This window comes from Mercenaria mercenaria, chromosome 12, assembly GCF_021730395.1.
Source record: "Mercenaria mercenaria strain notata chromosome 12, MADL_Memer_1, whole genome shotgun sequence".
In the NCBI taxonomy this organism is placed as follows: Eukaryota; Metazoa; Mollusca; class Bivalvia; order Venerida; family Veneridae; genus Mercenaria; species Mercenaria mercenaria.
The window spans coordinates 27,760,456-27,777,142 of NC_069372.1; the positions used below are offsets into that span (position 1 = coordinate 27,760,456).

Consider the following 16,687-nt stretch of genomic DNA (forward strand, 5'->3'; position numbering starts at 1 on the left):
ATAAGGGTAATGATGTTGAACAATTTTTTAAGTTTGAATCAGATCCATTCAGTAATAACAGAGATAGAGTGAAAATGCATAAAACTTTAACCTGAAATTTTAAGTAAAAAGGGGAATAATTCATGAAAAATTGCTCCAGAGTTATGCATCTTGTGTCATATGATGTGGGTGATGATGCTGAACAACTATTTTAAGTTTGAATCAAATCCATTCAGTAATAACAGAGGTAGAGTGAAAGTGCACCAAAACTTTAACCTGAAATTCTAAGTAAAAAGGCGGAATAATTCATGAAAAAATGGTGCCAGAGTTATGCACCTTGTGTCATATGATATGGGTGATGATGTTGAACAACTATTTTAAGTCTGAATCAAATCCATTTAGTAAAAACAGAGATAGAGTGAAAGTGCATCAAAACTTTAACCTGAAACTCTAAGTGAAAAGGGGGGATAATTCATGAAATATTGGTGCCAGAGTTATGGCCCTTATGTCAGATGATGTGGATGATGATGAGGAATAAGTATTTCAGGTTTGAATCAAATCCATCAAGTAATTACAGAGATAAGTTGAAAAAAGAGAAAGTGCACCAAAACTTTAACCAAGGTGGGGACGCGGAAAGACGCCGACACCGGGGCGAGTAGGATAGCTCTCCTTATACTTCGTATAGTCTAGCTAAAAATATATGGATGCCAGAGTAATGTCTCTTGTGTTATGTACTGTGGGTGATAATGTCGAACAACTATCTCAAGTCCGAAACTAATCCGTCAACAAGAGCATCACCTGCAGTCGTCTGCAAGTGCTGGACAATATATAGGAAAAAGAGTTATAGTTCTTGGCCCTCTTACTCAAAGCTCTAGTAAGTATTCAAGAAGAGAGCTTAAACAAACAACAACCAAGAAATACTGATTTTTTAAGTACAAAAAAGGCCTGATAAGCAAGTGTGCAAAGTTTCAAAGCTGTAGCTCTTATAGTTTTTGAGAAAAGGTGTACCTAAACAAAAAATTTCAAAAAGTATAAAAAGGGTCTTATTTCTGACAAAATGCATATCTGAGTTATTGTTCTTGTCCTACTTAATCACCTAATGATGATAAACAAGTGTACAAAGAGTCAAAGCTGTAGTTCTTATAATTTTTTAGAAAAAGTGGATCTTAACAAAAAATTACGTAGATGATCAAGTGACGACAATACCTCGTAGATTTTTTCTCAAAAATCAGAAAAGCTAAAAAACAACAAAGACATACTAGTTAAAAAGAAACAAAATTAACAAGAATTTCTAAGTAACAAGAGTGCAAGAATGTCACAATATATGCCCGTCGCAGCAAATTAGCAAATAGCAGCTGTGTTTGCAAATGGAATCTTAACTTTGTGGTTGTTTAGTAATTATTGTAATTTTTTTGTTTTTCTATGACCACAAAAAAACACCTTACCAAGTAGAGATACCTTAAAATACACCTAAAATTTGAAAGTAACATCTATGTTGTACCACAGAAAAGTGATCTTGGTTTTTTCCTACGGTCAATTATAAAAAAGTTACAGTATAGGTTATTTATAGTAACAACTAAGGGAAGTTAACAAAAAAAAAGAAAAAGAATAAAAAAAAAATCCAAAAAAAATTTGTAAGTCCACACAAGAATCCTTACCCTGTAGAGATACCGTAGGTCAAAATACACCTCAACATTGGATGTAATATGCATGTTATACTACAGAAAAGTGGTCTCGATTTTTCCCTACGGCTAGTAATGAAAAAGTTGCAATATAAGCTATTTATAGTAACAACAAAGGGAAGTAATTCTAAAGAAGGGACCTGCGCATGACACTTCGACTCATGATGGTGTACAATTGTGCCAAGTTACATCAAAATCCCTCTATGCATGAAGAAGAAATGCTTCTGAGAAAGTCATTCTTGTATCTGACTTTTGGCCTCTAAGTGTGACCTTGACCTTAGATCTAGGGACCTGGTTCTTGCGCAAGACACTCCATCTCGTGGTGGTGAACATTTGTGCCAAGTTATATCAAAATCCTTCCATGCATGAAGAAGAAATGCTCCAGACAAAGTTTTCATTCTTGTATCCTTTGACCTCTGTGACCTTGACCTTAGACCCAGGGACCTGGTTCTTGCGCATGACACTCCGTCTCATGATGGTGAACAATTGTGTCAAGTTACATCAAAATCCCTCCATGCATGAAGAAGATATGCCCCGGACAAAGTCATTCTTGAGTTTGACCTTTGATCTCTAAGTGTGACCTTGACCTTAGACCTAGGGACCTGGTTCTTGCGCATGACACTCTGTCTCATGATGGTGAACAACTGTGCCAAGTTTCATCAAAATCCCTTCATGCATGAAGAAGATATGCTCCGGACAAAGTCTGTGGACGCCGCCCGCCTGCCCGCCCGCCTGGGGCGTTCCCATAATACGTCCCGTTCTTCAAACAGGGGTAAAAAGGGGGCACAATTCGTGATGTAAGGTTAAAAGAGTTATGGCACTTTTGTTTTATAATGTGAGTGATAAAAGGGAACAATTATTTGCAGTTTGAATCGCATCCATTTAGTTATAAAAGAGATTGATTGAAAGTGCAATATAACTTTAGCCAGAAATAAAGTGAAAAGGTGAAATAATTCATGAAATATTGGTGCTAGAGCAAGACCCTTGTGTCGTATGAAGCGAGTGATGATGAGAAATTTAAATTCAAAGTTTGAAACTTCATGAAATATTGGTGCTAGAGCAAGACCCTTGTGTCGCATGAAGCGAGTGATGATGAGAAATTTAAATTCAAAGTTTGAAACTAATCCTTGAAATAATGACAGTTTCATACAGAAAGTGCATCAAAACTTTAAAAGCTCTCCATAAACTTCATAGCTGAAATAAAACGGTGGGTCAAAGAATGTCATGCAATTTGGAAAAGGGGACATAAAAACAAAATATTTAAGATATTTCATCAAATTATAATACAAAATATAGTTTGACAATCAATTCAGTTTATAATATGTGACATTTAAAATAATTACACTAAAAGACATCTATAACTTTTATAAATGATAAATCATGAGAAATTAAATGTGTAAATGCAGTTGCTGTTACACAATTCATTTTGCATATATACAACAGTATCATGTAGTTTAGTATCTCCTAAAACTATTTTAACAAATACATTTATACTTATAATGCAAGAAAAAAACTTCATAAATCTAACAAATATACTACCTATTAAATTAAACTTCTGTAAGTGTGTAAAAATAGTGTAAACTAGAAAATGCTTTTGTAAAAAAGCGCATGTCTCCCCCAATGCAAAATCCTATAGGCAAGAAGTCAATAGGGGTCAGGAGCGAAAAGTCAAAGAGACACTGATGGTTGGCTGCAATAGGGATCCTCTACTTGGCATGTCCAGTCATCCCGCTAAATTTCAACACTCTTGGCCTAGTGGTTCTCAAGTCACTGTTCAGGCTCCTGTGACCTTGACGTTTGATCAAGTGACCTCAAAATAAATAGGGGTCATCTACTCTGCATGTCCAATCATCCTATTAAGTTTCAACATTGTTGGTCAAGTGGTTCTCAAGTTATTTCCAAAAAATGATTTTACATGAACAGGCCACTGTGACCTTGACCTTTAATAGACTGACCCCAAAATCAATAGGGGTCATCTACTCTGCATGTTCAATCATCCTATGAAGTTTCAACATTCTGGGTCAAGTGGTTCTCAAGTTATTGATGGGAAATGGTTATCAATGTTCAGGCCTCTGTGACCTTGACCTTTAACGGAGTGACCCCAAAAACAATAGGGGTTATTTACTCTGCATGAACAATCATCCTATGAAGTTTCCAACATTCTGGGTCTAGAGATTCTCAAGATATTGATTGGAAATGGTTTTCCATGTTCAGGCCCCTGTGGCCTTGACCTTTAACAGAGTGACCCTAAAATCGTTAGGGGTCATCTACTCTGCATGACCAATCATCCTATTAAGTTTCAACATTCTGGGTCAAGCGGTTCTCAAGTTACTGACCGGAAATGGTTTTCAATGTTCAGGCCCCTGTGACCTTGACCTTTAATGGAGTGACCCCAAAATTGATAGGGGTCATCTACTTTGCATGTACAATCATCCTATGAAGTTTCAACATTCTGGGTCAAGTGGTTCTCTAGTTATTGATCGGAAATGGTTTTCAATGTTCAGGCCCCTGTGACCTTGACCTTTGACGGAGTGACCCCAAAATCAATAGGGGTCATCTACTCTTCATGGCCAATCATCCTATGAAGTTTCAACATTCTGGGTCAAGTGGTTCTCTAGTTATTGATCGGAAATGGTTTTCAATGTTCAGGCCCCTGTGACCTTGACCTTTGACGGAGTGACCCCAAAATCAATAGGGGTCATCTACTCTTCATGGCCAATCATCCTATGAAGTTTCAACATTCTGGGTCAAGTGGTTCTCTAGTTATTGATCGGAAATGGTTTTCAATGTTCAGGCCCCTGTGACCTTGACCTTTGACGGAGTGACCCCAAAATCAATAGGGGTCATCTACTCTTCACGGCCAATCATCCTATGAAGTTTCAACATTCTGGGTCAAGTGGTTCTCTAGTTATTGATCGGAAATGGTTTTCAATGTTCAGGCCCCTGTGACCTTGACCTTTGACGGAGTGACCCCAAAATCAATAGGGGTCATCTACTCTTCACGGCCAATCATCCTATGAAGTTTCAACATTCTGGGTCAAGTGGTTCTCTAGTTATTGATCGGAAATGGTTTTCAATGTTCAGGCCCCTGTGACCTTGACCTTTGACGGAGTGACCCCAAAATCAATAGGGGTCATCTACTTTTCAAAGCCAATCATCTATGAAGTTTCAACATTCTGGGTCAAGTGGTTCTCTAGTTATTGATCGGAAATGGTTTTCAATGTTCAGGCCCCTGTGACCTTGACCTTGGACTGAGTGACCCCAATAACAATAGGGGTCGTCTACTCCAGCAGCCCTACAACCCTATGAAGTTTGAAGGTTCTAGGTCAAATGGTTCTCTAGTTATTGCTCGGAAATGAGGTGTGACGTACGGACGTACGGACAGGGCAAAAACAATATGTCTCCTGGGGGAGACATAATGATCCTGATTGTATCTAGGTTAAAATTCACCTGGCCACAAAATTTAGGGAGACTTTGGTAAAACTAAAAGCTCAATGTTTATATAAACTGAGCACAAATCACAATGCTTGAATCATAAGCTTAAATTTCATGTCTGCTATTGTGTTCTAACTTGTAACATTAAATATAAAAGATTAAAACTCTCTCTCTAAAAAATGTAAAAAAAAATTCATATCATAAAAATACATGTATAAAATGGTTTTCTAGAACTTACAAAAAAATTACAGTGGCCTAAATATTTGCAAGCAAACCTGAACCAATCAAAATAACTTTTTTTTTCAAATAAACCACAACGTATTATTTACTCGAAAACGTAACTTTACATCCCTACTTCTGAAAATATTAACTCTGACAGTATCTTTATCTACTTCCATGAAACTAGTCAAATTGTTTGCCTCTGTTTTATGGTTTTCATGATCAAAAAGGAATTTCCACAGCATTTTCATCAAGTCTTCATCTTGCGGTATAATCTGCTAAATATTTTCAAATTTGTCACTATGGTACCTCGTCAAATGTACTTTTAAATATGATCTGGTTGTAAATGCTTTCTTGCAAATGTAGCATTCATGACTCATTGAGTCTCGATCCTCTGGCTGTAAATGCTGCTTCATGTGCACTTTCAAGTTGTATTTTGTATTAAAGGTTTTATTACACTCTTGACATATATATTCCTTCAGATTAAAGTGAAGAATTCTAATATGTTGTTTCAGATTGCTCTTCTTTGAACACTGTTTATTACACTTCAAACATGTCAATGTTTTCGAGTCCATTAAAGATCTCATAACATGGTCGAATGGATGCTCATACTTTCTTGCCCTTTTGCTTTGACTTCTATTTGCTGTATCAATTAATTCCTCTTCAGCTTTATCAATAAGTTGTCGTTTACTTGTTTTGGTATTTCTTTGGGAAATGCACTTACCATTATCGCCATCTTGCATAAACATTTCAAACTCATTGTCCGACTCTTTTCTGTTTTCTGTAAAATCTGTTTCGCTACTAGTTGTATGACTAGTCCTATTAGGATCTGTCATTACTGCATCTTCACGATCAGGATTGAGATTTATATTTTCTATTTCACTGCTGTTTTCCTCTTTATCTACATGTCTAGGTAAACGCTTTTCCCTAGATTCCAAGAATGCTTCTGGAATTTCTTTTGATGACTTTCCCCCATCTACACCTGAGCCTTGTAATGCTACATCAGAACCTATACCGCTTGATTCTCCCTTCTTCAATTTGAAGTACGAGTCGCTACCAGGGGAGATGTCTGCTTCAATATTTGAATGTGGAATAGCTTCTTGAAGGCCATCTTCAGGGTTAAGCCTCTTTCCAGTTGTTTTCAACAATTCCTCTAGCTCTTCACCTTTAATGCCATGTTCTTTGACAAGATGTTTTCTCAAAACATATCTTCTACTGTATAACTTACAACAAACAATACACATATAAGGTTTACCACCAGTATGTTTCAAATAGTGCATATTTACCATGTAGTATTTTCTTGTACAAACAAAGCCACATATGTTACATTTATACATAAATTTATTAGGGTTATCTACTCGAATTGTACTAAATGAAAATTTCAGTTCTGTCTTTGGATACTCTCCATTTATTTCTTCCCTTTCATCAGGATCACCATTAAAAGCTTTATCATCATTTTCAAAGTCTTGGTGTTTATCAAAGTTCTTTTTTATGACATCTAAAGATATTTTGTCAAAATTTACACCATTTTCAGTTTCACAGTTTGTTTCTGCTAGATCTGGCGGACTCTCGCCTTTTGGGTCTGATACAGAACTGGTCCCAGTAGGCTGCCTTTTCTTTTTATCAATTTCTGATGCATCAAAAATTGAATCCAGTTCTTCATCTCTAATGTTATGTTCTTTCAATACATGCCTTCTGAATACATATTTCCTAGTGTATGCTTTGCAACATATAACACATCTGTACCGTTTTGCACCCGTATGTTTCATAACGTGTTGATTTGTCATATAATACCGTCTATCACAAGTGAATCCACATATTTTGCATAAATACCTTTTCTCAGCAGGGGTGTCACCTTCAAGAACTTCATATGTAAGTTCTTCAACATCATTATCAACATCATCCTCAACAGTACTATCACAAAGTTTACCTTCAGCACATTCCTCATTTTTAACCGATACAGCCTTTAGGCCATTTTCATCTTCATTACTTAAATATTTGTCAGAATTTTGTTGGCTGTCATTTTTCTTTTCATCCAATTCATCATCTTTTTCAATTCTAACAACACCTATATCCATGTTTTCTGCTTTAGCGATATCCAAACCCTTTTCAGTAACTTTTGATTTTGGTGTAATGGCTTCATCATTCAAAATGATCATATCATTAACTGAGGAATTATCAACAAAATGGACATATTTCAAATGATGTACAATGTTTTGTTTTCTTGAAAGATCTTTTCCACACAGCCTACATTTAAAACGTTTCACACCTAAATGTGATCTCACATGATCAATCATGTTTGATTTTTGACTCACTTCCTTAGAGCAATGTTTACAAATATATGTTACCTTTCTTTTTTCAAGGAATCTGAGGTTATCATCTGAACCATTCGACTCAGATTTGGATTTGGAAATTTGTGTTTTAATGAGATAATTTTCCATATCTTTGTATTCAACATGATCCTGTTTTTCATTGCTGTTTTCTGCATCTAGCAGAGCATCTCCTTCAATTCTTTTCTTTTCATCTCCTACACTTACAGCTACATCAATATTCTCTCCATTATTTACTTCATTAAATTCAGTTTGGCTGCTATCTCCACAACAATCTTCTGAAACATAATCATTTCCAATGAAGCTTTCTATTAATTCTTTTTCAACTTTGTGTACTCTTGGAACATGGATACGAACACTATGCATCCATGCAAAAGTTTTTGAACATATCTTACAATGGAATGGCCTCTCTCCTGCAAGGGTAAATGTAAAACATTTTGAGTTATTACTACTACAGACTATTACAGCTTTGTAAAGGACAACTTTCCATAAGTAACTTTTACAGACTATACAAAACATCTGTGTCACTGACCAATCTTTTATGGTTAGTCTGAAGACCTGCAGTTGGCAAGATTTTTATATTAAAAACTGTTGTTCAATGCAACTGATTAATTTAAACAAATACATTTTGCTACATAAATATGTTATCAAATATTGGATGAATTGGTTGGTTTTTCGTTATAAGTTTTGTCCTAAATAAATAGTTGCAAACATTACCAAATCATTTGACAAAAGAGGTCTACATGACAAACATACATGTATATAAAACCTACCTGTATGTATCCTAAGATGTGACGTCAAGTTTGAACTCTTGCTGAACAATTTGTTACAAAATTGGCATTTATAAACCTTATCCTCGCTATGAAGCATCACATGGGCCTGCAGTTTCGACTCGACCTCAAACTCTTCCCCACATTCTTTGCATGTAAATACTTCATCATCAGATGCATATACAGAGTCCATATGAACTGGGTTTTCTTTAATACCATCGTCACTGCCTTTTTTGTTATGTCTATTGTCCCCAATAACACATGGCTTTTCTCCTATCGTTTCATCATGTTCATCTTCTGCATCCTTGCTTTCTTCCTGCTGATCAAAGATAGGTTCAGTATTAAGACAAGCCATTGTTACATCAATATCTATCTTACTTTGGGGGCTGTCTTAAATGTTACCACCACCATCACAGTTGTTGTTCTATTCAGGACATGCTTCTTAGCTTCAGAAATAGTTAAAAGCATCCATGATGGCAGTCCTTTGGCTCAACTTCTTGACACTGTTCCTGCAATATTAAAAAAACAACACAACTAACATTTCAATAACAAACTCTTATAAATAAGCAGTATTAACAAGAGGACCAAGTTGTCACAATAGTACACACTTGTCTTACAGTAAGCATCACAGATGCATGGTCAAGCTCTCCAACTGCTAACAAGTCATTGCTTCCAATGTAACAATTTTTTGTCCTTTAGTTTAAAATCAGAAATATTTCAATTTATTTCAGTATAAGGTGGTTCTACTAGTTTGAAACATACAACGCAGAATTTTATTAAACCACATTTTTTCAAAGCATCATTGTTATCAAAAGAAAATTCATGCAGCCAATAACAAAAGATAGGGTTGTGTTCTTGACTGATATTTTTTGTTATTCTGACTGGAAAATATTGGTTCTCCAGTCAATTTTAACACTGGCCTTCTATAGGAAAACTGCACTTTGTATGTCATTTTCGGGTATAGAAAAAGTTCCAAGTAGATTTTAATAAAAAATTTCATGGTTGTAGATTTGCCAATTTTCCATCATATGCTCAAACAAAATGTAAAGGTCTGTTTGTTACAATTTTTGATTTGTTGATGCACTGTACGAGTTCTGTTACTCATGGACTTCTAACATTAATGCATTCATGGGACTCTGGAGTGTGCAAATTACAACTACATGGAATATAAGCACACAAAATATTTGCATCATCTTTTACTATGGTTGTTTTTATCCTTACCTTTGACAACTCAAAAATGACTGTCCTACATTTTCTATAATGATTCATTGTATCCATGTGGTATCATTCTGCAAAATAATGTATATGCAGAGATATTGACTGAAAAATTTTAGACCAAAATGTCAAATGGGAAACTAAATCAACTAGAAGATGCTTTTGTAAAAACGCGCATTGTCTCCCCCAGTGCATAGTCGTATAGGCAAGAAGTCAATAGGTGACAAGAGCGAAAGTCAAAGAGACACTGATGGTTGGCTGCAATAGGGATCATCTCCTTGGCATGTCCAATCATACCACTAAGTTTCAACATTTTGGGTCTGGTGGTTCTCAAGTTATGAACTGGAAACAGTTTTCAATGTTCAGGCCCCTGTGACCTTGACCTTTGATCAAGTGACCCCAAAATCAGTAGTGTTCATCTACCATGCATGTCTAATCATCCTTGTAAGTTTCAACATTCTGGGTCAAGTTGTTCTCAAGTTATTGATTGGAAGGAGTTTTCTACATTCAGCCCTCTGTGGCCTTGACCTTCCACGAAGTGACCCCAAAGACATAAAGGGTAATCTACTCTGTAAGTCCTATCACCCTATGAAGTTTGAAGGTTCTAGGTCAAATAGTTCTCAAGCTATTGACCGGAATTGGATTTCCATGTTCTGTCTGCTGTGACCTTGACCTTTAATAGAGTGACCCCAAAATCAATAGGGGTCATCTACTCTGCATGTCCAAGCATTCTATGAAGTTTCAACATTCTGGTTCAAGTGGTTCTCAAGTTATTGATGGGAAATGGTTTTCCATGTTCAAGCTCCTGTGACCTTGACCTTTGACAGAGTGACCCCAAAAACAATGGGTATCAACTACTCTGCATGTCCAATCATCCTATGAAGTTTCAACATTCTTGGTCAAGTGATTCTCAAGTTATTGATGAGAAATGACTTTCCATGTTCAAGTCCCAGTGACCTTGACCTTTGACAGAGTGATCCCAAAATCAATAAGGGTCATCTACTCTGTAAGTCCTATCACCCCATGAAGTTTGAAGGTTCTAGGTCAAAGAGTTCTCAAATTATTGACCGAAAATGGATTTCCATATTCTGTCCGCTGTGACCTTGACCTTTAATAGAGTGACCCCAAAATCAATAGGGGTCATCTACTCTGCATGTCCAATCATCTTATGAAGTTTCAACATTCTGGGTCAAGTGGTTCTCATGTTATTGATCGGAAATGGTTTTCCATCTTCCGGCCCCTGTGACATTGACCTTTAACAAAGTGACCCCAAAAACAATAGGGGTCATCTACTCTGCATGACCAATCATCCTATGAAGTTTCAACATTCTGGGTCAAGTGGTTCTCAAGTTATTGATCGGAAATGGTTTCCATGTTCAGGCCCCTGTGACCTTGACCTTTAATGGAGTGACCCCAAAAACAATAGCAGCCGTCCACTCCATAAGCCCTACCATCCTATGAAGTTTGAAGGTTCTAGTTCAGTTATAGTTTTAAACTTACATGTAATCTGAATTTTATATAAAGATAAGCAATAAGACCCAAGTTTCATTGAAGACAAGTGAAAAATGTGATTTCTAGATAGTATTTATTCTATGAGTAGATAAAGTGATCTAGTTATTACACCTTGGTGATCAACATTCATACCTGAATCAGATTTCAAATATTGAAAAATTTTCTCTTCATGATTCATACAGATAAACAGGGATATAAACTAGCTATTTTTATTTAGGAGCCCAGACTGTCAAAAATAAATGTTTAAAACATAAGGGATATGGGCATTTTCTCCAATAATTTAGGGGCCCAGCCCAAAATCTAGGGACCACGGGCTACTGGGCCCCTGCTAATTTATATCCCTGATAAAGAAGAAATTGTACCATTTTAGCGTTATGGTTTGACCTGGTTTGTGATTCTGCCAGAATATCTTTTTAGTAAAATTCTCAAAAAGGACCAAATGGTCCTAGGTCACTCACCTGAGGTTTGATTTGACTGGGTAATTTAGTTTTTAAACCCAGATTACCAATGTTCAAACTTGACCTAGATTTCATCAAGACAAACAATCTGATCAAATTTCATGAATATCTGGTGTAAAATGCAGCCCCTATTGCATACACAAGGTTTTTCTTTGATTTGACCTAGTGACCTAGTTTTTGACCCAAGTTGACCCATAATCGAACTTCACCTACATTTCATTGTGGCAATTATCCTGATTAAATTTATTATTATTATTATTATTATTTATCAGATTTTTATAGCGCTCTTTTCATCTATAAAATAAACGTTCAAAAGCGCTGGATTTCATGAATATCCAGTGAAAACTGCAGCACCTATTGCGCACACACAAAGTTTTTCTTTGATTTGACCGAGTAACCTAGATTTTGACCCCAGATGACTGATAATATTCAAACTTGACCTAGATTTGATCAAGACAAACAATCTGATCAAATTCAACGAATATCCAGTGAAAAATGCAGCTCCTGTTGCATATACAAGGTTTTTCTTTGATTTGACAAGGTGACCTAGTTTTTGACACAAGATGACCCATTAGATTTCATCAAGAAGATCATTCTAACCAATTTTCACGAATATCCAATGAAAATTGCAGCCTCTATTGCAACACAGTTTTTATTCGATTTGACCGAGTGACCTAGTTTTTGACCCCAGATGACCTATATTCAGAAATGACATAGATTTCACCGAGACAAACATTCCAATCAAATTTCACGAAGATCCAGTGAAAAATGCAGCCCTGATTGCACACATACAGTTTTTCTTTGATTTGACCGAGTGATCTAGTTTTTGACAACAGATGATACAATGTACATATTCGAACTTGAGCTAGATTTCATCAAGACAAACATTCTGATCAAATTCCACGAATATTCAGGGAAAATTCCAGCTCCTATTGCATACACAAAGTTTTTCTTTGACCATGTGTCCTAGTTTGTGACCCCAGATGAACCATATTCAAACTTATCAAGATTTCATCAAGACATTCTGATCAAACTTTACGAATATCCAGTTAAAAATGCAGCCCTGATTGCACACAAAGTTTTTCTTTGATTTGACCAAGTGACCTAGTTTTTGACCACAGATGACCCATATTTGAACTTGGCCTAGATTTCATCAAGACAAACATTCTGATCAAATTCCATGAATATTAAAAACACATAAATACATGAACATTTATTGAATGTATACCAACCAAAACGAGACTTATGATCCCAGAATGGTTCACTAAGACTACAGTTACCTACGAACACTGGTACAGCAAATTATTCAGTTTCAGTTTTATGATTGCATATGCCATGTTTTGTGATTTTCCTACATATCTGCGATATGTCACATGTTTAATTGTAAAGCGCCCTTGACCGTATATTTCATATGAAAAAGGCGCTCAACAAATCTGGTATAATAATAATAATATATGATATTGTGAATTTGACTTCTTGGTGAAGAACAGTGAATGAATAGTGTGATGTTATTTTTACTTAGTAAATATGCAGTTGTGACTGTTCTGATGTTTTATAGTGTTATTTCTAGAGCGACGCAGCGGGGCGCCTCGCCCGGCCCTTTTTTACTGCCGCCATGCTGCCCTTAAAATGTGCCCTCTTGCCTTTGATCTTTTGTTAAATCCCGCCAATTTCCCTGTTGACATGCCTCGACGATTTTTTGATCAGCAAATTACGTCACGGCGAGTGTACACAGGTAATGAGAATCAATGAAGCGTTAAAATTAATTGATTAAGAGTATGGATCCTGTGTAATGTCAAAAAGGCGTTCGTAAGTGGTCAGCTGATTACCGAGCACGTGAAAAGTGCCCTAGATTTTTGTGCGCAAAATTTAAACTAGCCTGGACCGTTGTTTAGTATAATAACAAGTATATATCAATGCAGTTTGATTCTACTGTAATTTCAACTAGAAAATGCACAAATTTTAATGAATATCGAAAGTAAAAGAAAGTTTACAATGTCCGTTCACGAGTCTTATTACTCCCGATGTCGTATGCAATTTTTCCATATTTCCTTCAAAAAAGCTGACAGTCGGTGTATTTCTTATGATGAAAAACATCAAAAATTGAGGAACTATCTTTGGTTTACCCTAGTGGGTCATGTAAAGCTACTTTCAGACAACATTCCAAAAGTGTACCAGTATCCGGATAGTATATTTTGGATATGCGTTTTAGTAAAATTTAACCTGACTGTAATAGCGCTTTTCTGTTAATGAAATATTGATGAAAGACCTGATCAATACAACACGACTTTTGATAATTATTAGTTTACAATGTGACCTGAAACAGGCCTTTTACTATGTTGTTTACAACATGATCTTTGTTTCGAGATTAAGCTTATACTGTACGTCCCTCCACTATTTCATATGAACAAGTTGACATTCTTGATGACAGTTTTTAAGAGAAAGGCTTGAATGGTTTAAACTAAACTATAAAGTAAGTAAAATATCTTGTAAACTGTGTTACTGGTTTTGGGAAGATTTACCACTTTATTCTGTGACATTTCTTTTAAGCGTGCAATAAACATAAATGGAATACATATTAACTATAGGCATCTAGAAATTCAACTACTGCTATGGTAACTTTCACGTCTAAAAGAGAACCCTGCCCCTTTCGGAAAGCACCCTGCCCCTTTTAGTCAGCACCCTGCCCTTTTAGAACTCTAGAAATAACACTAGTTTTATTAATGTTTTATAAATAAAGTTATAACTCTGATCAGTGTTTTGTTCATTCTGTACAAATTTTGATTGTATAGAAGAAAAGATTTTCCCTTCACAAATGTTCACACCTTATTACTGGTGATTAATGGGTTTATGACACCTACTAATATTAAGCCCACACCCACAGCTCAATTAAAGCGCAACCATATATAGTTGATTGGTGTTGATTGCATTATTTTAGGTGCTAATAAATCAATTTTGTGTATTATCAGTACATAATCCATAAGTTTCAAACTGAAAAGATAATAAAATATATGAATTAATTAAAAAGAATTAAGAATAATAGAAAAAAATATTAGGAGGGTGTTTTGACCAAATTCTAAACTGAATGGGGGACGTTTTGACCAAAATGGGGGGTGTTTTGACTAGGGGACGTTTTGCCTTGATACCTTAAATACCGGGGGGGCGCTACACCGTACATGCAGATCTATCTATTTTAAATGTTAAAAATTCACAATTTATTTGACTTGTCAATACTTTTTTCCCAATTTTCACAATTTACCATGTACCAAAGAACTATAAAATACACAGAATGGAAACTGGAGATAATCTCGCGTCATCTCCTGTTATCTTATTTCAAAGCGTTTGCCGACTTGATCAATTGTGACGCTTACTAAAGTATAAAACTGGCGGAATCTTGGAGTCTATTTTTCAAACGACAATATGCCTTTCAAGATGCCAATCTATTTATTTTTAATGCTCTCTGCATGTACCAAATTTCAATTTAATCAGGGGCCTTTTCCCCAAGGAATCTGATTCTAGAGGTACGGATCCGTACCTCTAGACAAGCCTGTTAGGGGTTTTCTAGGGGTACGGACCTCCCTTTTCTAGAGATTTATAGTTATTTACATCTTAAATTTTGTTGAAAATAAAATAACAAATAAGTCTTTACCAGTCTTCACTTAAAACTTGGATCTAATTGGTTTACAGATACCAGCGTTCACCTGATTGTTTACCTTCTCTTTCAAAACCTAAATAACCGAGGAACTCCAAATGAATACACACAGTTCCTATCGATTAGATTGTTGTCAAATAAACTGTTGATAAAAGCTAGATTAATGAATGAATCTATTCCTTAAATGAATTCTATTTGAAATTCAGCAAAAATAAATAAATAAATTTGGCATGATAATATGCACCAATTTATGTTGTTATTTAACAAGGTATAATGACAATCGGCACGGAACTGATTGCTTAGTAATCAATTAAGCGAAAAGAAACTGTTTGTGAAAATGTCCCATGTATCTCGTCATAGCTACCAAATGTGTGGAAAACATAAATACACTAATGGTTAATTATCAATTTAAAATATTTTTCCCAACATAATTTATTTAACATTATTTTGTTTAATCTTTATATTTTTTCTGCCAGTTCGAATCCTCGTGATTTATTTGGTGTTCCTCGGTTATTTACGTTCCGAAAGAAAATGTAACAAATCGGATAAGCGTTGTTATCTGTAAACCATTTAGATCCAAGTTTAAGGTGATTTCTGATGAAATGTTATTTGTTCTTCCATTTTAAACAAAATTTGAAATGTAAATGACCCTTAATCTCTAGAAAAACGGAAGTCCGTACCCCTAGAAAACCCCTAACAGGCTTGTCTAGAGGTACGGATCCGTACCTCTAGAATCAGATTCTAGAGGTACGGATCCGTACCCCTAGACACTTCCTTTCCCCAAACCCCCCCCCCCCCCCCCCCCCAGAGAAAGCCCAGAACAAGGCTAATATCCGAACCTGTTTGTCCGAATACACAACTGCATTGAAGATAAATACGTTCGTAGATAGCAATTGTACCTTAAATGGAATAAAAACATATCATTTAAACATATCATAGAAATAGATAAAGACATCTGGTTAAAACACAACTGATTTCTCTGTCCATTAGTGCCAATTAAAATTGAATTTGTGAAAAATGGTTTCATCTAACGGCCGTATGGTATACCGTACCTTATCATCCAGGTTGAAAACCACTAAATCTGCTCTCCTTCCGGGTTCACCAATCCTAATATGTCAACCCCAAACAACTACGCATATCTCTTCTATAGAAAAACAAAAGTAACAAGCGTTGTTATTTTTTAAGTGTGAAATGAAAGGTAGAATCTATGTTTCATTACAATAATTTAAATTACCCCTTTTCACAATTTTCAGTGTCTATTTTTCGACATAAAATTCTTATGCCTTCATGTTAGGAACACACTGGCATATTCCTTCGACGAATCGGAAGATTCTGTGCATACCCTAAGTAAATGGAAAGAGTAGTGTTCTGGAATGTTAACAAAGTGTGTGGACTGCTCTAAATAAAACCTGATGCAGACAGAAAAGCCACGTGA

The 16,687-nt window shown here is 35.7% G+C and overlaps 1 protein-coding gene across 5 annotated transcripts; it reads right to left on the reverse strand.

Moving 5' to 3' along the window:
- Positions 1 to 1,104: 1,104 nt before the first annotated feature.
- LOC123533926 (zinc finger protein 91-like) lies at positions 1,105 to 16,286 on the reverse strand. 5 transcript variants are annotated; one of them, XM_045315907.2, is made up of 4 exons: positions 16,152 to 16,286; positions 9,637 to 9,704; positions 8,419 to 8,924; positions 1,105 to 8,058 (listed from the first exon to the last, which is right to left on the reverse strand). In XM_045315907.2, exons 3-4 carry the CDS (start codon positions 8,768 to 8,770, stop codon positions 5,594 to 5,596), a joined length of 2,817 nt encoding a protein of 938 aa, XP_045171842.2. In that variant the 5' UTR covers positions 8,771 to 8,924; positions 9,637 to 9,704; positions 16,152 to 16,286; the 3' UTR covers positions 1,105 to 5,593. The 5 variants fall into 5 exon arrangements, with proteins under 5 accessions (XP_045171842.2, XP_045171841.2, XP_045171846.2 ...); XM_045315906.2 differs by having other exon boundaries at positions 16,092 to 16,286; XM_045315911.2 differs by lacking the exon at positions 9,637 to 9,704.
- Positions 16,287 to 16,687: the final 401 nt, after the last annotated feature.

Coding starts and splice junctions, on each gene's coding strand:
- LOC123533926 (XM_045315911.2), bottom strand. CDS start 8,770: ATGGCTTGTCTTAATACTGAACCTATCTTTGATCAGCAGGAAGAAAGC. Junction 8,059..8,418: donor ACATCTTAGGATACATACAG/GTAGGTTTTATA, acceptor TTACCCTTGCAG/GAGAGAGGCCATTCCATTGT.